This window comes from Euprymna scolopes, chromosome 26 (genome assembly GCF_053919585.1).
Source record: "Euprymna scolopes isolate OS-2025 chromosome 26, ASM5391958v1, whole genome shotgun sequence".
Taxonomy (NCBI): domain Eukaryota; kingdom Metazoa; phylum Mollusca; class Cephalopoda; order Sepiida; family Sepiolidae; genus Euprymna; species Euprymna scolopes.
This window is the reverse complement of record NC_136507.1, coordinates 42,734,890-42,757,232: the sequence shown is the minus strand read 5'-3', so window position 1 is coordinate 42,757,232 and position 22,343 is coordinate 42,734,890. Positions and strand designations below refer to the sequence as shown.

At 32.5% G+C, this 22,343-nt stretch overlaps 1 protein-coding gene across 4 annotated transcripts in view; it reads left to right on the top strand.

Moving 5' to 3' along the window:
* Window positions 1-22,343, top strand: part of LOC145247999 (calcium-responsive transcription factor-like) — an 84,950-nt gene that overhangs the window by 23,150 nt on the left and 39,457 nt on the right. For 2 of the 4 annotated variants that reach the window (XM_080109683.1, XM_080109682.1), the window contains exons 4-8: window positions 24-230; window positions 2,083-2,258; window positions 6,381-6,570; window positions 12,227-12,344; window positions 13,810-13,944. In XM_080109683.1, coding sequence (XP_079965809.1) covers window positions 24-230; window positions 2,083-2,258; window positions 6,381-6,570; window positions 12,227-12,344; window positions 13,810-13,944 — 826 coding nt within the window. Of the gene's footprint in view, window positions 1-23; window positions 243-2,082; window positions 2,259-6,380; window positions 6,571-12,226; window positions 12,345-13,809; window positions 13,945-22,343 lie in introns of all 4 variants that reach the window. The other 2 variants (XM_080109680.1, XM_080109681.1) reach the window with 1 other exon arrangement.

Genomic DNA, 22,343 nt, shown 5'->3' with positions numbered 1-22,343 from the left:
TCTTGTTTTATTTTTGTTTGCAGCTTCTGGTACACCAACTTTACAGAGTCTCTTGGCCGCTCCAGTGACCAATAATCAAATCCAGATAATCACAGTTGCATCTCCTTCAGACCTGCTAAATTCTAACCAAATTGATGGCGTAGATAAAGTCTGGCAAGTTGTGCCGAGTTCTGCAAATCCTGACATTGCCACCATTATTGCTGTTAATGCTAATGACTTTGGAATCAAAGGTGATGTCTCAGGTATTTTCAAACATTAAGCCACTTCTTTTATGTAGGTTTCCAGAGGACTTTAATAGCAAATATGGATGAGTCAGCAATTAATTTAAATCAATTATCATTGAATACAAAGCTAATTTTAATTATATAAAATTTATTTTAAAATTATTATTATTATCTCATATAGAAATACACACATAGAAATGCATTTATTCAATGATTTTGATTTACTTTTCATCTTTTGTTGTATTACTTTATCAAACTTTTGTGAATGGTCCAACTACAACAGATTCATTAAGACATAAGATTTAACACAACATCAATCTGATTTACTCTGTTTACCAATATATTTAATGAATATGTTGTAATTTAAGCTAGATGGAGCCACCTCTGATTGGAAGTGTTTAGTACACAAACTTTTACTGTACCGAAATAAAATAATAAGTGAAAAATAAACCAAGTCGATGCAAAGAATCAATCACATTAAAAGTACACAATCATATATGTCGTAAATATTACAAAGTGCCAAATATAAAAACATTATTTGGAAATACGATTTTTTTTTTTTTGTAAATAATAGGGTTTCTTAAAGAAACTAATTTATACGAACTTATAAATTAAAAAATCCAGTACTAATAAAATAACATCTAACAAGAAACAAATACCAATTAACCTGCATAGAAATGTTAATTATCTTGTTACTAAACAAACAATTTTTAAGAAGATAATGGCCTAAATATCTCAAATTAAAAAAGCATATCAAGAAACTAAAAATCACACAAAACATTGGCACATTATGAATAGTCCAATCCCACACTCTAAAAACACCACCACAAAAAAGAAAAATTCTAAAAATTGTTTGGTCGTGAATAACCTTATAATGGTTGAAAGGTCATTAAACACCAATGACAAACAAGCATAATTTAATAAATTCTTCAGTTTCGCTCTAATATTTAAAAATTATAATTGCACAAAAAATTTATGATATATATCTATTAGGTTAAAAAAAGCTGCACACCAACATTTTTATTTTTATAAAACAAAATGAAATGTAATTTTTTCTTTATTAGCTTTTTATATATTTAGGGTTAGTTTATAATATGTAGCTATAGCGGCAAGTTGGTTTCATATTCATTTGGACTAGCATCCAGTTTAACTGGTCAGAGACGCCCCAAAATTTTATTTAAATTGCCAATATTGTTTTTGTCTTTATATTTGTGTTCTTTAAATATAGACATTGTATCTCTATAATTGTCTAGATGATCAATTCCGTTGAACTTTGCCCATAGCTATTATCTTCAACATTGGCTCCACAGCTTCTGCTGCAGTTTTTTTTATTTTCTTACAACTCAATTTAGAAAAAATATTTTAGAAGGAAATTTTATTTTTCATTAAACTTGAAAATAACAAATAGTGACTTTAAAAATAATCTTTTCTTTTACCAAATGAAGACAAAATATTGAATAACAATTATTTGAATGAAATATTTTATTAATCTTTGAGACTTAAAAGATTTTAACATTTTTTTTTTAAATAGTGTTTTTGTCAAAAAATGAGAGCAAAAGAATGCTATATAATGAATGAAATTATTTTTTTCAATGAAGATAAATAATTTCTATTTTTGTTACTAAATATCAGACATAATTTAATATTTCTATAATTTTTTTAAATTATATTTTTCATTAAACTTTCTAAATGAGCATCTCTTTATTAATGTTAGACCTTGTTTAATGTTATACTTATTGTCATAGTAACAAAGTTATATTAATGTAATGAACTTGTTTAATTTTATATTTATTATTATGGTAACAAAATGTTATTGATGTTATGACTTTGTTTTCTTTTTTTTATGTTTCTGTTGTAGATATCCACCAACTGGAAACTATTGACAACTCTGAGGCAAACGAAATTGCACTTGATATAAATAGCTCAGAATCTGCAATGATGTTACTTTCTCCCGTCTCTCAACCTACATTGCAACCCTGCCACCCGCTACCCCCAAACTGTCCAACCTGGGCTGCACATCTTAAGAGTTGCCAAGTATGTATCTCTCTTATGTCATGTTTTATTTCCATAATGTTTTTTTCCTGTGTTTTAATCACAAGAAATATGTCTTAAATATTCATTGGTATTGGGATTGAGTTATGTCTGAAAAAAATCCATTATAATTCTTTGATTAGCTGTAATTTGAAATTTACTTTTCAAGTCACCCATCTTTTACTAAGTTTCTGTCTATTACTCTCACTCTCTTTCACTGCATATTGTCATCTCCACCTCACTCTTATTTAATACAGTTTTTATCACTCTAACTCTTCTAACAGTGTGGAGAGAAACTTTACACTATTTAATAGCTTTAGTTTTTATGACCCTGGCAACACCAATTAGCCCAATTAAGTTCAATTGTAAATTCTGAAACTGAACCAAATTAAGACAACAGGAATTACGTATGAAAATTGTCTGTATTTTTTTACATAAAGCTTTATAACACTGATAAATAATAATAATAAAATGATATTAAAAATTTGTTATTTATTATTCTTACTAGCAGGGAGATTCAACATAGCCCAAGATTGAATGAGGATCAACAAATGTTCCACACTTAAAATACTTTTATTGTCATTGAAATCGGTGAAATCACTCATTTTTCAATCAAATCAATTGATTGCCTGCTCTAGTAGGGAACCTTTCACAGTGCACATGCCTCCCCACAGTGATTTAGTCCACAATAAATTGTAGTTTGCATTGCACTCTTGATTTTAGAAAATTATTTTTATATAATGGCTAAAATTTTAAAGTGTAAAATTCAAAAGTCAAGTATCATGGTTCAATTGTGCTCTAATTGATTTAGGAAAATAGTTGAAACATATTTAACAGATGAAACATATGCTGAAATAACAAAAAACACCAACAGACCACATCAACACAATGAAATATACAACAAATTTAAAGAGAAAATAAATAAATTAATCTCATTAAACTATAAAGAATGGCCAAAATTCCAAAATAGGCTCACAGAAAAATACCTTAGTTTAAATAAAACAGTAGAAATAATAAACCAAAACAAATAAGAATCCGCCTACAGCTGAAGCACTTAAAAATATATCACAGAAACATGCAAAACAATTAGTGGAGACCAATAAAACTAGTAATAAAACAATAAATAAAGAACACTCCAGGAAACAAGAAACTCAAACAATGGACATGCAAAATAGTTTCCAAATATTAGAAATAATAGAAACTGATAACAATACAGAATATATTTAAAAAAAAAAAAAAAAAAAAAAAAAACCCACAAAACAAGAAAATAATGAACAAGAAACCCAAATCAATTTCCCAAGCTAAACCAAGATCTACTTCCAGACTAAGACAAAGAAAAGAAAAATCTCAACAAGACCCTCAACCAAACACAGACTCCAACAAAAAAAAAAAAAAAGCTCTATCTCTGGAGATGCAGGTAGATTTAAAAAAAAAAAAAAAAAAAATCCAATCACGCAAACAACCATGGGACAAAAAAAAAATCCAATGTCACGGTTTGAAAACAAATATGAACAAACTACTACTACTAGCATAAGAAGAATACCCCACAATAGTTCGCCTTCAAGAAACTTTCCTGAAACAAGACAGCATCAATATTAAGAACTACCAAATATTTCATTACACTCACAATTTGAGGGCAGGACCCCCTGAGGGAGTAACAATTCTAATTAGAAACGATATACCCCTCAGCAAAATAAACATAACAATCAACATCTAAGCAATTGCCATTAACGCCACACTACATAAAACAATGATGGTATGTTCTCTGTTTATCCCACCAAATAATGACATGGATAAAAATAAATTGAAAAAACTGATTGACCTAAACCTTTTATCTTATTAGGAGACTTCAATAGTCATAACATCCTGTGGGAATGTAAAGACACTAAGAAAAAGGGCAAAATGTTGGAAGACTTTATTAATGAAAATGATATATGTTTCCTTAATGATGGTGCACCTACATACTTCAACCCAATTAGCGGAAACCACTCAGCCATTGACCTAAGCTTATGTTACCCATCAATACATATGGACTTTAACTGGAAAGTATATAACGACACTTGTGGCAGTGATCATTTTCAAATACTGATTGAAAACCCCAAATCCAACAGGGGAAAAACCTTTCCAATCAAAACTAAATAAGACAAATTGCCAAATATTCAAAGAAAAATATAGGAATAGGTTGAATACACTGAAACAAACAACTCAGTAGAATATTTCACAGAAACACTAATCGAAATAGCAAACAAATGCATCCCTAAAACTCAGCACCTAACAGGCTCAGCAGATCCTGGTTTGATGACAAATGTCAGGAAGCCATCAAATTGTGAAAAGCTGATTTAAAGAAATTTAAAAAATAATCCACAACTTAAAATCTGATTGAATACAAGCTAAACAGAGCTAAAGCTCATAGTAATTAAGGCAGATAAAAAAGAATGCTGGAGAAACTGTCAGCAAATTGAATTCCCTATTCGGAACTGAGTCGTATGGGAGATGATTTCAAAAATTGCAGGTAAACATCAAAGAACACCAATTAAACATCTCCTTAAAAATAACTGATAAAAAGGACATAACAGACTTACTAGCTGAAACTTTTTCCCAAAACTCATCTAATCAAAACCATAATACAAAATTTATGACAATTAAACAAAATGCTGAACACCATAAACTAAATTTTAAATTGAAAAACCTAGATTACAATAAACTAATTAACCATATTAAAAGATTATTAAAAGATCCCATAACGCAGCCATAGGACCAGATGAAATCCATTACGAATTCTTGCGGCAACTCCCTACAGAATCACTAAAATTACTACTAAGAACTTATAACAAATTATGGACAAAAGGTGAATTTCTAGACTTATGGAGGCAAACCACAATAATAGCAATCCCAAAACCAGGAAAAGACAATTCAAACCTGCAAAACTATAGACCGATCTCATTAACCAGATGTTTGTGTTAAACAATGGAGAGAATAATAAATGACAGATTTGTTTAGTACCTTGAATCCAACAACTTTATCTCCAACCTACGATATGAATTCCATAATAAAAGAAGTACAACTGATCATCTAGTCCAACTGGAAACAGCTGTAAGGGAAGCATTTATCAGGAATGAGCACCTATCAGTAATCTTTTTTGCACTAAAGAAGGCCTACATGGAATTATAGAATAATGAGAGATTTGTGTAATTTTGATTTAAAATGTAGACTTCCACAATTTATAAAGGGATTCTTATCTGATCACAAATTTAGGGTTCGCATTAGATCTACTTTCTCTGACACCTCGAGCCGGGAGGAGAGAGTCTCTTAAGGAAGCATATTATCCATGACGCTATTCAATGTTAAAATGAACAGTATAGTGAAATGTTTGGAGCCTGTCATTGAGGAATCCTTATATGTAAATGATCTGGTGTATTGTAGATCAAAATATATACGCAAACATTGAACGCAAACTCCAACAATCCCTAAACAAACTGGACAAATTGGCAACAGAAAATGGATATAGATTTTCCTAATCCAAAACTAAATGCATAAATTCTATCATAAGAGAAAACTTCACAACGACCCTACAGTGAAACTTGGAATAATGATAATCTCCACCATAGATGAACACAAATTTCTAGGATTAATATTTGATAAAAAACTGACATTCATCCCCCACCTGAAGAACCTAAGAAGTAGTTGCAATAAAAGACTACAACTAACCCAGCCATTATCAGGTAGATGTGTGACAAAAAACTAGCAGGAAAAACCTTTTCAGCCAGACTCTGTCAGAAGCTTTGTATTGGTGGGATTTTGGATACCTTATGTGCTTGGTGTCTGAAGCGGTTTAGCCATGTACAGTGTGCAATCTCCTACATCAATTTAATAATACACATGGATACCCCACATAAGAGAGTGCATGGAAGACCAAGGAAAATCTGGCTTAAATACTTACAAAGTGACTTTACTGCTTACTATATGATTGGTATTAATCCTTTGGATTTGATCACATGGAGAGCAGGCATGAGATATTGCCTCATGGTGTCCACCTTGAATTCAGAACACTCAGAACTTTAAATACTAAAACCAGATGATAATGTTTTTTCTCATATATTCTATGTTTTTCTTGTTACTTTGTAGGTGATTGGAAACTCTTACAGAGGATATGTTGACAGTGAAGTAGAAGTTGATCGACTGCTAATGTACCATAAACAAGAAACGCACAGTTTTTGGGGGACGCGACAATCTCCTAGCCCTGCCAAGCCTTCAACACGTCTTATGTGGAAATCACAATATGTGCCATTTGATGGCATTCCTTTCATAAACTCAGGTAAATTTCTATAGCATTCTTTTTCCTATTTCATTTTGTTTCAGTCTAACTTGTCAAAAATCAAAGGGGCTTTTCCTGGGGTTAACACTTGATTAGTATATGAGATGCATAGATATTCAAATATTTCATTACAGTTCTCTTTTATCTCTCAAATGTTGAGTTAGTAAAGAAGTTAGGAATATTAATTTTTCTCTCACTTATTGACAGTTAACTATGTTATAGGAAATCTTTCTTTTGGTTTTACTGGATTCCAGGGCAAGAATTTATCTAGTCTGGTGGGGTATCCTGTTTAGAGAGGATTTTATTTGGGCTACAAATACGATGCTATTTTGAATATTTAGTTAGCGTTTATTTGTAGAGAAACGTATCCTCATGCTAGGTTGTCCCCGTACAGAGAGAGACCTTAGACACTTGAAGACAGTATTCAGTAGGCATTCAAGTTTCTTTTCTATAACACGATAAGTCTTCTTATATGAACTGTAAAATTTCAGTAATTTTGATTGAAGATTTTTCACTAATTTTAAATTATGATTTTTAGAATGGAAAATGTGTATGTTTGCTTCCTCCTTCCCTTTTTCTCAGTAGCTTCTACTCCTTTCACAATGGCTTCTCACTATCTCTCCTACTCCGCTGTTGGCTTCTGTTCCGTGTTCACACACCTAGGCCACTGCTATTATTATTTCTTTTCCATCTCTTTCCCTTCCTACTCTCCTCTCCAATGATCTTAATCTTAATGATTAAATTCTATTTTAATCACCCAAATTGCTTTTTTTATTTCTGTAAATTGAATCTTTTCATTACCAATTTATTTTGAATGAAACTGTATTTTAGCTCATTCTTTCTTTCTTGCACAAAGCAATTTCTTTTTGTGTTGTTGTGTCACAAAATATATATACTTTTTTTATTTATTTTACTTAAACATTTATATGACACTACATATTCATGAGTATGTTTCAGTCAGCCAGTTTTATTTATTTATTTTTTTTTTAAATCAATTTTCACCCCAAACAAGGCACAGTGCCACTTTGAAGTAGGGGGCTGCTATCAGGGACATAAGTTGCAAAGGCATTATGAAGGAAGATGAATAGCAAGATGTTTGTACACATTACACTTGAACTTCTGCATGTCAGTATAGTTGGGAAAGTAGAATCTCAGAAGGAAGTTACAAAGTCTAGCAGTTCTGAGGAAGAAATTATTGGAGTAAAAGGCTTTCTTACACCAAGGGATCTCTACTGCAAAGGGGTGGGACTTAGCTGCTTGTCAGGTTTGTTGGGGGTAGTCACATCAATAGGGTGCGAGTGCTTGCAATTCGTCAGAGTATTCACCATTAAAGTACTTGTAGAACAGGCAGAGGGATGCAACATTTTGTCAGTGGACAGAGGCTGAAGCTTAGATGACAGTTCAGAACCTATCAGGTTGGCGACTCTCTTTTGAACCCTGTCCAGGAGTGAGAGACAAGCAGCAGATGCACCAGCCCAAATGTGACAACAGTACTCCATACATGGACGAATGGTGGCCTTATAGAGGTACAGGATACTTTCAGGCATAAGTAGTTTTCTAGCACGGTAGAGAGAGCCCACCTTCTTCGCAGCAGCCTTGGTAATGCTCTCAATTCCAGTTTCAGTTCATATTCCCTTTAAACGTTAGGTCGAGGAGTTTAAAGGAAGTACTTTCAAGTAATTAGAAACCTCTTCAGGTGATACTGTTTATTTAAAGTGGAAAATAAAAAAAAGAAAAAAGAAAGAAAAGTCTCATTAGAGATATAGAAGTAGAAACTATCGGCCTTTATAAAGATGAGAACCTCCTGCTGATGGCCCTAAATGTGATAAAAATAAAAAATTATTATGAAAGAATTAGTCTTAGATATAACTTCAAATATTAAAATAGTTTATTTTTTTTATGTAACCCTGAATATTAACAAAGGAACATATGAACCTTATGAATTCATATTCTCTTTTTTATATATATGTCCATCCACTTTTTCAAACATCCCCCAACCTATCAGTGGAAGAATTAGCTAGAACTCCTTAACTAAACAAATTTTTGACAATCATAAGACTTTTCATAGTAAGACCCTTAAAGACAATGGTTATAAAAAAAGCCTAACTAGATTACATTGAACCTACATCATGAAGGAATAAACCTAAAAAAGAATGTAAAAGAAAGATCTAGTCTACACCTCCTTTCAACCAAATGGTTTAGACTATTTTGGGAAAATATTTCTAAACCTTATTAAGCTACAATTCTCTCTTAGCAATATTTTTCACAAATTTTTTTATAAAAATACTATTAAATTAAACTATAGCTGCAGTAATAACTTGGAAAAATAATAAAAAAATCACAATAATAAAATGTAGTTGTACTAACCAGTCTGAATGTCCTCTCAAATGAAAATGCCTAACAACTGTTACCAGGCGAATATTAAAGCGTATGAAGATCTTACTATAAATAGATACTATATCGCTCACACAATACATTCAAAGATATAGTGGCTATAAATGCACTGTTGTTAATCCAGATTATAATAAGACATCACTTTCCTTATATTACCGCAAACTAATAAGATACAATCTAACACTGATTGTTAACTGGAAAATTTACAAAAATACTCAAACTTGTTGATCCTTAAATTCTCCCTGTTTTCTATGCCTAAATAAAAAGTTCTTTATTACTAAATTTAAGAATAGGGATAAGCTCCTTAATAAAAATAAAACAAGAGACCTCAATTAATTACAGACACTATAAATCACACCTCCAAAGCCACCTGCTTATTCCCATCCCTTAATTTATCTTTAACATAGTTTAATCTAGTTCTCATATAACCTGTACCTATATTTTATTGCACCACTTATTTTATCTACTTAATTTTACATTAACTGATTAATCTACTAACCTTCTGCTTACTCACCATCTTTATAACACTTTTATACCATCCATACCTAACTCATACCTACAGCTCAAATTCCAGGTGTTTGTTTTACCCCCAACCCTTTTTTTTATCTTATTTTGCTTTATTTCGATTTACTCTGTTGTTTTTGTCAGCCTGTTTGTCTATCTGCTCCTTCCCTCGTAATACTCTTATATATAATATAATTTGTTTAGATAATATTTTAATTTTCAGTATTTTTGTGTATGTTAATGTGCTTTATGTATTTATCTGTATATATTTGTGTATGCATTTCTCTTGTAGTATTAAAATATATTTTTGCATATTGGCTGGAAAATTGCCAAAAAAAATTTTCTTCATGTTTAAATTCTAATTTTTAATGCAAATTTCTTAATTAAATTTCTAATCCTTACTATATGTATTTAAAATTACAAATTATACATATCTATTCATACTATAAGCTTAAATCTGTAGTAATTCACATATGGCATACAAATAGTATCTGGTTTGTTCACTTTACTAATTGCTAATTCTAATTTTTAAATTATTATCATCATCATTATTTGTTATTATTATCATTATTATTATTATTATTTTTATTATTACAGCTATAATTATTTTAATTTATTGTTTATCACTCTCAGATAATAAAATAAAAAATAAAAACCTTTTAATCTAAAATTACTTTTACAAGCCCAGCCAGTAATTATAAAAATAATGTAATAACTTTACAAGTCTTGGCAGTTTTCTCCAATGTCTATGTGACAATTTGTTGTTACCCTATTTTATCTTATCCCAACTCATCAGAGACCCATATAAATCCATAAGACAATTTCTCTTATGGATTGATGTGGGTCTCTGATGAGTTGTTTGGTCTACCTATACCATCCAACAAAACAAGTGTAAGATGTACAAAATATCAAATAAAATAATATGAATGTGATTTAAATATACTTGTGATATTTGAATTGTTTACAAATGATATATATGTTCTGAAAGTGCAATCCATTTTTATTGAGCTTTAATAGATCTGACAATTTTAAAAACCATCTTTATTGTATACTAGTTGTGTATACTCGACGAAGCAAGGTCGAATCAATATATGTCATATGTGACGTCAGCTGCTATGACATCATATTATGAGAAAACAGACAAACAAGCAGACAAATACGACTTTATTATAATACTTATATATATATACCAGCCTGGGTGCCCGGCATTGCCCAGGTGTTTGGAGATGTGTGTTGAGCCAAAAAAAGAAAAAGTGGTAGTAGGCAGGCAGGCTCGAACCCGTGACGCAAAGGCGGAAAAGAAAGTGAAAGAAAATCTGACATCTTACCGCTACTCCATGACACGGCCGAAAGTTAGGAACGTTAAAATTAGGCAAAGTCAATCAAACCAATACGATGACTTGCAAAAATGGCTTGCAAAAAATCGACCCCCCTTCTAGAAAACTGCCCAGTTGAGGGCGAAGGAATTAATGTTTTTGGCCAATTTTTCGATAATTGTTGTCCGAGACATCAAGCTTCAAAATGATACCGATCTCGTGAAAATCTGTCGTCTCTGTCAGAAGTCTTAGGCAGGCATACAAACACACATACATTTAAACAGACAAGTGAGATTTATATTATAGATGTATACTACTAGGTAGACCCGACATTACCTGCGATTGAATGATGATCTACGAATGTTTCACACTCTCATATTTTATTGTCATCGAAATCAATGAAATCACAAGTTGGGGGCCCATCACGATGCACCAAGAAGAAGCTTCACATGCCTCCTCACAGTGATTTAGTTTATAATACATTGTAGTCTACATAGAGAATCTACTGTGGATTTTATAATTTTTTTTTTTTTTTTATATAATGGCTTGAATGAAAGTTTAAAATGCAAAAGTCAAGTATCTCTTTTAATTGTGCTCTAAACAGAAACATTCATTTCAGACACGCCCCTGTCATTTCAAAGAACCTACTATTGCTTTTATATGTCAGGCCTTTCAGCTTGTGTAGTAATAAAACTTAAATACACTTCTGATGTAAGGCTGTGTAATGTGTTAACTTTGGTCAAAATCGCCTGTTCCTTTTTTCATTGGATCATTCGATTATCGATACTTATCTAAGACATTCTGATACAAAACCTATCTAAGAACACTGCCAGGCATAAAGTACTTTCATGTGAAATTTCATAAAAATTGGGCCAACCGTTTGGAGCACATAGAAAACAAACTCACAGATAGAGATATTTGTTTATGCCCAAAAATAAAGGGTGATTATTTAGATTTAAAGGAGACTAACCCTCCCCCTCTCTCTCTCTCATATATATATATATATATATATAAATTTGTTTACGCCCAAAAATATGGGGTGATTATTCAGATCTATGCGAGACTATTTCCCAATCTCCCAGGAGGGGATAATTCAATCCAAATTTAATTATGGTTGGAATTAATGACATAAGGAAAAAAAAAAAAAAAAAAAAGGAAACATGTGTCTTCCTCTGTGAACTGTTACATTACAGTAATTTTGATTGGAAAATTGTTAAAACCTTAAATTAGAATTTTCATATTGGAAGATGTGTACATGATTGCAATTCAGCAATTACCAGATTTAATTGGTTACTGAAAATTATTTTCCATTTGTTTTTAATTATTTATTTTTATTATTTATTCATAAATGTATAAAATTATTTTGACAGTTTGTAATTCTGAAGATCACATTTCTCATTTATATTTCTGAAATATTTATTTTCTTTCCATCCAAACAACAGGAAGTCGAGCCATTGTGATGGAATGTCAATTTGGACCTCGACGAAAAGGATCATTGAGTAAAAAACTACTAGAAGACACTTTAAGTAAAACAGAATATCGACAAACTTGTCCTGCAAGGTAAATGATTAGAAAACTAACCTTATGCATTGTAATCATCTTTTCTACTTTACACTTTATGAAAACTTTAAAACTCTTTGAGTCACATTAATCCATTCAGTTTTGGTTAATCCTCATAATATCATCATTAATTTAACATCTGATTTACATGCTAGCATGTGTTGGATGACTTTTAAAAATTAACTTCCAAGCTAATATATCTCTGTACAGGTTTTTATTTATACCTCTTTCTCTCAAATCCATCCTTTTTAGTTTTATATTTTCCTTGGCTATCTGTTAATTGACCCTGCTACCTCAGCTGTTCTATATCTACTAACTCAAGCAATTGTATCCATTTTTTTATCATCATATGATTGTTTTATATGCTAGCCTGTGTTGGACGGATTTAAAAACTGACTTTTACAGTACAGTTATGAATTAATGCTCAAATAAATAACACAAGTGAATGCAATGTTTGTTGCATTAGATCTGACCTTTTTTTTTTTAAACTGACTCTAAAAATGATCAGCCTCTGTAGAGTATACAACGTAAGGTAAAAGCAAAACATTATACTTGATGACTGCTTCTGATTTTTTAATTCAAAATTGACAAGTGATATTTAGGTGTTTATCAAAAAAACATTCCCTTATGATTTCAACTGAAATTTTTAATTTCATTAGTTTCTTTTTTTTTTTTAATGTTTGTATTTCAAATTCTAGAAATGATGTCTAGATTAGAGTCTCAAATCCACATATCCAAGAGAAACCAGTGTAACAATGCATAGTTTGGTGAATTTGTACGAATATAATCATGTCATTTGCAGGAATTTTCATGGCACCCTCAAATAGAAAACAATTTCTTCAGGAATATTCTGTATTAGATACATTATTACTATTATGTTTAATGTATGTAAATTTTGTTAAATTTATATTTATAAATAAATATTTAAAAAATATTTAAAATATAAGTAGTAGACTATTTAAAAAATATTTCAATAAAAGCTATTAAAAATATATACTCAAACCAAAAAATTAAATATTACAATTATAAAAAATAATAAATAAATTGTAAAGTGATGGTATTTGTTGAGTGTCAAGATAGGAGATAGCCATTTTGCTGTTGGTTGTGGTTGTACATATCATATTTGAATAAGAAAAGAGTCCCTAATGTTTGAAGGAAAACATTGTCTTCTCTACAATGATATAAATGTCTTTTATTTAATGGAATAAGAGTATAGAAATGTAAACATGTAAGTTGAGTTGTTAGGTTGTTAGGCATCATAGTATAAATATAATTCCAGTTGGTCTTCAGTTTATCCCAGACTCTCATCACTATGATGATGGCAAGAGAAAATGTTCTCTTAACATGAATTATACCAGGTATAATTTCAGATCATTTTATACAAGAGTCTGTTGTCTGGATATGCATGTAATCTTAATCCTTACTTTTTATCTTGTATCTGTTAATTTATCCTTTGTTTTTTCAGAATTTATATCAAGAAAGTTAAGAAATTTCCAGAATTTGCAGTGGATATTACACAGGATAAGAAAGCGTTAAAAATATCCATGGATAAAAGTTTCCAGGATCTCAAATCTGCCAACCTTGGTATTGGGCAAGAAAGGTATTTGAATTTTTTTTGTTAATAACTTTTTTGATGGATTAAAAAAAAAATGAAGGCATTCCAGCTTTTTTCTCAAGACATTTCACTGTTGCATTACTTCCGTGGTTTTCTAGACGGTGGTAGTTGATTTAGCACCCCCAACGAAACATCTAACAGATATTTTAACTGAAGGAATTTTTCACATTCTTAGACGAATTATTAGTATTATTATTATTATTAGTAGTAGTAGTAGTAGTATTTCCATTATTATTATTATTATTATAAGTAGTTTGGCCTAAGAATGATACTTTTCTGTAAAAGAATATGTTAATTTACTTTTAAAAATGTTTCACATAAAAAAGAAAGTTAACAGTTACAACAAATAAATATTACACATTTATTAAATAAGAATAAGAATTGTTCATATTGTCCCACTTATTTTCATAGAAAATGTTAATAATAAATAATATTACATATTATATATTATAATACATAATATCTAAAAATGTTTCGTCAGGGACACCAAATCAGCTATCACCATCTAGAAAACAGCAGAAGTAATGCAACAATGAAATATCTTGAGAAATATGCCAAAATGAATAAATAAAACATTTATTTTAACATAGAAAAAATCCTTAATTTTAATATTTATTTATACTTTGATGTGTGCCAAGTATAAAAAATAAAACAAAACTGTAGAAAATGGATAAGGACTGGGTGATCTACCGGAGTGTAGCTGCTGTTGATAGAAAATGTTCTCCAGCCACCGAAGATGATGGTCTTTTACTCCTAAGCATCTGTACCATAATATTTACAAATAAATACATGTTCTTTATTATAGTAGCAATACACATGAAAAAATTTAAATGGCTTAAAATATTTCAATATTGGTATATATAGAAAGAGCTTGATAGCTAAGAAAGAAACTTTTTAAAATTTTTAAATTCAATTAAAATCAAGGAAGTTATGATTATTTTTATGCCCTGCGTGTTTGGATATTTTCCCTTCTTTAAGACCATATACATTTTGTCACATTTTTTACACTACTTTTTCAGTAAAAATGCTATATCTTTGTTAAAACACAAGACTAAGCAATGAAATTTACCATATAAGTGTATTTTTGTGCAAAGAATCTGAATATGTTACTAAAAATCTCCAGAAATTAATGGTTTCCAAATAATCTGCAGTAAATGCACATAAATATGCTGCAATTGCTTAAAAATGCCACATATTCATGAAAAGAAATTAGAAAACTCAAAGTTGAATTGTAATGCATTTTATGTGCCAAAAACTGAAATCGAAATCTAGGATTGGTTAAAAATGAATATATTGCAATATTTCTTTGGTATTATTGTAGATTAATACCTTCTGTTACCCCTCCCCATCTGACCACCTCTCCAAAATATGTGATTCTACCTTTATAGACAACTAGCGGGGAGGGGGGGGATACCCGACGTTTCCCGGGTGTTTAGAGGTGTGTGTGCTCGGGCGAGGGGGGTAAATCAAAACAGGAGAAGACGCGTAGTAATCACCCTGTTTAAATATTATTAAAAAAATGTTAAAACTTTAAAAAATCGAAAAAAAATAACAAAAAAAAACAAGTAACATAAGGCAAGCGAACGGTGTTAAAATTTCTTAAAATCAGAAAAACAAAAAAAGAAAACGCGAATGTGATGGAAAAAAAACCCCAGAAAAACGAACGTTAAAACTTATTTAAAAAATCTGAAAAATAAAAACAAAAAAAAACATAGAACATGAAAAATAGCTTAAATAACCCTGTTTCAATATTAAACCTTTAAAAATGGAAAAAAAAAAAAAGAAAAAAGAAGCCGTCTCACACCACGATTCAAACTCACAACCTTTAGCTTAAGTGTGCAAAAAACCTGACACGTTACCCGCTCTGCCAACAAAGAGCAACTGAAACATGTTTGAATTTATTTATTTAAGTATTAAAAACAGAATTGACACGTGCCTGTTACTTCTATTTGACCTCATTAATGAGGTCAAATAGAAGTCGCAGAGTTAACTTTTGCTGCGAGGCAGCTTTTGGGTTTGTTTACCCAACTTTGACTGGTTGTTTCCCCAAGATGTTGGGGAGGGGGAAACCAGCTCCCCATTGTCCAGATTGAATAGCAATTGTCTGATATAAGAAGCTTGGCCCCTAATTGATCAAAGCTGATTGCTTCTGGACGTTTCCCGGTGTGATTGCAGGGAACCTGCCTTAGCTTTGAATTAGTTTCGGTTTTATACAAAAAAGCTGAACGAACAAAATACGGACCGAAATAGCAATAATTTTGTAAAAATCAACATAAATAAATCTAAAGGTGACCTGCGTTCCCAAATCCTAGATATTACTATCTAGGGGCTATATAAACAGTTCTAAACAATAGTACCCCCCCCCCCGGGACCGTCGGCGAAAAAAGCCTTTTCGAGACATACAATAAATGCACGCACTTTTGCCTTTTATATATATAGATTGCATGTGAACAACTTGAAAAACTTTAATAAAAGATAAACAAAAATTATTTTAGAATTCAATGTAAAATGATTTCTCATTTTGAATCATTCGAGTGTTTTTGGGCAGTTACCCCCCCCCCCCACACACACACAAAGAATTAAGCGAGTTTTCTTTTTTTTTGTTTGTTTTTTTGTTTAAGAGGGTGTTTGATACCTATTGTGAAACTTTACAAGAATTATGACAGATAAAAATAAATGTTATTTAAAAAAGTGACATCCCTCTAACAGAAAACATGATGCTTGGAAAAATATCAAGTATTTTTATCCCACCTATTTAAATATAAAAAAAGAAACAAGTTTTTGCTAAAACTAACAAATTGTTAAAAATTTTGAATTAATGTTATTTTGATTTTTAATTACATTTCATGTCTTTTTCTACCGTTTTTATTTTTTAACTGAGCACCTCCTACAAATATTTAAATATTGATTATTTTTTTATTTTATTTTTTTTTAATAATTGGGTAAATTAGTTTCCATTTGATAATAATTCACTGAAAACATTTTTAAAGGACGAAAATTAGAAGTATTGTACCGTTCGTACACATGAACCAAAACAATCGTATTTCACATCTTCGCTTGTTCAAATATTTTAAAATTTACTACTACCCAATTTTTAAAAATATTTGTATGATTGATAACAAAATATCTCTAACTAAACATGTAAGAAATTTTTTTTATAACCAGATTTTCAATAAAAAAAAAAAAAATCGATCTGGAATAAAAATGAACAACAAAAGCAAAACGTCTGTTTACGCCATGCTTATCGCTGGTGCTACTACAGAAGTCTTAATTCAAATTCATAACGATTTTTTCGGATATTATATTTTTAAATTGCTATGTACCACTAGAGAAAACACTGTCCAATCATCTTTTTGACGAATAAACATAGTAAAAAGATTGTTTTATTTAATAGTGAGTGTCCCAAAAAAAATTTTTTACAAAATTTTCCATACTCGTCATTTTGAAATCTTTTTTTTAACACAACAAAAAAACGAGTGGTCAAATGAATTTTGAACACTCAAAATTATTCAAAATGACATCTCTTTTGGCTAATTTCCAAATTTCATTAAAAAATTCTTAACAGAAACACGGTATGAGTGTTTACAAATCGAGGGAGGGGGGGTCATTACAAAATCTTACCGAAAATGCCATTTTATGATGTTCACATTTTTATCACTTTATTTGCTTAAAACTCTAAAAATAAAAAATGTATGTTATTATTTACTAATTCATTTGAAAGTATATTTATTTCCGAACAAAACGGTGGTACTTTGAAGACTTAAAGTGCTTTGGTTTTTAAAATATGACTATTTTAGTAGAAACCCCTTGAAATCTGTGATTATCCAAAGCGTTTTATTGGTCATGTGTATTGCTAATTATAGACTGAAGAATGTTTCATATTATCAGTCACTTAAACAGGATTAATTAATAAATTTGATTAATTAATTAATAAATTTAAATAAAGGATATTATATTGCCAATAACATGGTCCAACTAATGTAAATATAAATTGGCTAGTCAGAAGCAAAGTTTCATTTATCAGCTTAAATGTTATTTTGGTGTCATTTGAAAATCTGCTAAAATAACGTAGATAAATAGATTTAAAAATCTTGTCTGCTTTCCAACACAGAATAACTAGTATGTCTGTGCAATAAAAAATGATAGCCTATCTTTTTGTTGCTTATCAACTTGTGTACAGCTTAAAACTATACAGACACAGCTGATAGCATCATCCATAACTTTTCTATATCCCGTTCCTTGACACTGGCAGTAACATTCCCAACCTGTCTCCCAGATTATCAGGACCAGCAAGCCTCACTTCTGGATCTATTTCTAACAACGGTTCCTGAGGATTGTGTAACAAATGCCCATTACCCAGTCGGGAATGCTAATCATGCTGTTATAATGATAGTCATCACTCTAAACTCTCGACCCCTAGTTGAAGAGTTGTTGCTCAAAACAACAAGGTATGTCAATAAGGCTGACTGGGATGCAATTAGAGATCACATCAGAGATGCTCCATGAGGAAATATCTTGCGGAAATGAGACTGAATGGGTCAAAGCAACAATTGGAGCACATGTTTCCCACACATAAGTTGTATAGCAAATGGCACTCTCCCTAATGGTTTACTTTTACTTGCGCAGCTGCGATTGCTCAGAGGAAGCATGCGTACCACAGGTTTATCCGGCACAAGTTCAGTACAAACAGACAAAAGTTTATAGAAGCTAGAAGTAATTGTAAGAAAGAAGTAGTAACAGCTAAGAGAGAATATACTAAAACCACCAGAAAACGCATTGAAGTGCAGAAATTAGGAACTTGTGATTTCTGGATATTTTACAACAGTGTAGTAAATAATGATCAATGAACAATTCCCCCACTATTCAACAATTTTGAAGTTGTTTGCACAGCAACCGAGAAAGCTAACATGCTTGTCCGTCAGTTTGCCTCAAACTCTACCTTGAACCCAGCAAACCACTCCCTCTCTGATTTTCCTTTGCAGACAGAAACCACACTAGATGATCTGAAAATCACCTCTTCTCAAGTACATAATATCATAAAAAACCTAGACACCTCAAAAGCATGCGGACCTAATCTCATCCCAGCCGTACTATTAAAAAAATGCTTCGCTGAAGTTGCTCCAATTCTCTCCAAACTTTTCAGCAAATGCCTTAACTAATCTTGCGTTCCTGACTGTTGGAAAATTGCTTCTGTGGTACCAGTTTACAATAATTCTGGCGAAAGAACTGACCCATTAAATTATCACTCCATTAGCCTCCTCCCTCTTTTCGCCAAAATATTTGAGTGCATAATTAATCAAGCTCTAGTCCACGACCTTGCAGTTACTAAACTTCTGTCCAAGTATCAATATGGATTTAGGCAAGCCCGTTCTACTGCAGATATCCTAACTGTAATGTCTGAACGTATATACCATTCACTGGATAAGGCAAGGGAGGGGAAGGCAGTAGCCCTAGATATATCTAAGGCTTTTGACTGTATGGCACAATGGTTTTCTCATGAAAATCAGATCCTATGGTATTACTGGATGATACTAAACATAATTAAATCCTTCTTAAATAAGAGAAGAATCCAGGTTGTCTTCAATGGTCATACGTCTAAACACTATGATATAAATGCGGGTGTACCTCAGACATTAATCCTTGAACCTTTATTATTCCTGATATTCATAAATAACCTCCCTGATAAAATAGTCTCTGAGATGGGCACATTTGCCAATGACACCATGCTCTATAACAGACACAAGGAGAAAACGAATGAACACATATACAAGGCAATGGCGGAAACCCTAGAGGAAAACCTCCAATCTGTCATGGAATGGGGTCAAAAATGGATGGTAACATTCAATGCTGCCAAGACTAAGCTCGTTTTCTTTAATAATTACAAGAAACCTTCTCAACCACCAAGAGCTATGACTAAAGATGCATTACCTAAAAGTAGTTTGTTCAAACTCCTTGGCTTAACATAACACAGGGAACATCAGTTGAACAGATACGTCGAAGGCATTGCCAAGGCTGCTGCAAAGAAGGTGGGCTCTCTCTACTGTGCTAGTTACTTACGCCTGAAAGTATCTACAAGACTACCATTCGTCCATGTATTGTTGTCACATTTGGGCTTGTGCATCTGTTACTAGTCTCTCCCTCCATGACAGGGTTCAGAAGAGAGTCGCCAACCTGATAGATTCTGAACTGTCATCTAAGTATCAACCTCTGTCCCATCCCTCTGCCTGTTTTACAAGTATTTTAATGGTGGATGCTCGGACAAACTACAAGCCCATGTACCCCCTCGAAGTAAAAATCCCCGGCAAATCCTAGAAGCAGCAAAGTTCCACCCCTACACAGTAGAGATCTCTAAATGTGAGAAAGCCTTCTACTCTAATAGTTTCTTCCCCAGAACTGCTAGACTTTGGAATTCTCTGCCAGTTTCCTGCTTCCTCAACTATACTGAGACGTAGAAGTTCAAGTGTAATGTGAACAGACATTTTGCTGCTCAACTCCCTAGAAAGTATCCCTGCAACTTATGTCCCTGATAGTAGCCCCCTACATCAAAGTGGCACTGTGCCTTGTTTAGGGTGAAAATGTAATTTAAAAAAAAAATTTTAATTAAAATTACTTGGAATTTTCCTTACAAACTAATTCTTCAAATTAGCTGCTGATGCTTGTTATGATTTTTTTTTTTTTTTTTTTTTACACAGTGATCACCACTTATCAAGGCCCGGAAGCCACTCAGGGATAAGGGTTATTGCAAGTACATTACGTTAGTGAGGAGATTTGATGAAGTGTTTAATTAGGGGGGCGGTTCATTAGGAATTTGTTAACATTAGACTTGAAGACATCCAAGTTGTAGTCCGGAGGGAAGCAGGCAGACGGAACAGAGTTCCACAGGCGTGCAGTTCTAAGAAAGAAGCTTTGTTCATGAAATCCGCGTTTTGATTTAGGCACAGATATAGAGTGGGGGAAATTTTTCACAGTGGATTCAGCTAGACGGGTGTTTTTCGTGAAAGATTGGCGAGGGGGGACCAGAGATTGGAGTTCAGACGAGCACCTGCCATGAAAATAACGATAAAACAAGGATAGGCTCGCAATGTCTCTTCTGTGGGAGAGGGGTTGCAGGGTAGAGAAAAGGGCATCCCCCACTAAACCACGAAGTCTATTTTGTACTCTGTCAAGGCATGATAGGCTGTTTTTGGCAGCTCCTGCCCAGATATGGCAACAGTATTCCATCCTTGGCCGTACTTGGCTTTTATATAGATAGAGAATTGCATCAGTAGTGAGATATCTTCTGGAGCGGTAGAAGGATCCCACCAACTTTCCAGCGACCTTGGCAACAGACTTGATGTACGTGTTCCATTTCAGATCAGGAGTAAAGGTCAAACCCAGAAGCTTGTCAAAACACGGGGCCTCACCCAGACGAGAGCCATCCATCACAATTAATGCCAGCTGGGGATCAGAGCGTTGATGATGTAAGGATAGGAGTTTGGTTTTGGATGCATTAAAGGTAACTAGCCACATCTTCCCCCACTGAACCACGCGCTCGAGATCAGAGGAGAGAGAATCCGAGAGAACTTCGTCATTTACAGCCTTTGATGTGTTACCGTAGATGGTCGTGTCATCAGCATAGATGTCAACGAATGATTTAAGTATGTGTTTAGGGAGGTCATTGATGTAGATCAGGAAGAGAGTTGGGCCCAGGATTAACCCCTGAGGGACTCCAGCATTTATATTGCAGGCCTCCGATTTTTGTCCATCTACCACTACTCTTATGAGCCAATCGGAGAGAAATGATTTAATGATTGAGAAAACATTTCCAGTTATACCGTAGCTGGAAATCTTGTGAAGTAGACTGTTATGCCATACTTTGTCAGAGGCCTTTGATATGTCAAGAGCAATTGCCCTAGAAAGGAAACCTTTGTCAAGAGATTCACTAATCCTGTGGGATATAACCGTCAGCACATCTGCGGTAGATCTTGCAGAGCGGAAACCATATTGTGTGTCACTAAGAAGGTTATTCCTGCTGAGGTGGTTGACTATTTCTCTATTTAATATTGATTCCAGCAACTTACTCATAACACAGAGAAGACTTATTGGTCTGTACTGAGAGGGAGATGACTTATCACCTGAATTCTTAAATACAGGGCAAACTGATGAGGTCTTCCAGGGGGTCGGAAAGCACTTCTCCTTAATGCAGCGCTTAAATAGTTTCGTAAGTATGGGAGCAAGTTCTGGTTGAAGCTTTTTTAACACTATAATTGGGATGCCATCAGGGCCAGTTGCTTTACTGGAATCTAGGTTTTTTATTAGCTTGGCGACCTCATGCACGGATATTTGTATGTTACCTAGCTTGTTCTGTGTTATAGGAGGAAATATGGGGAGTTGATGGCCTTCGT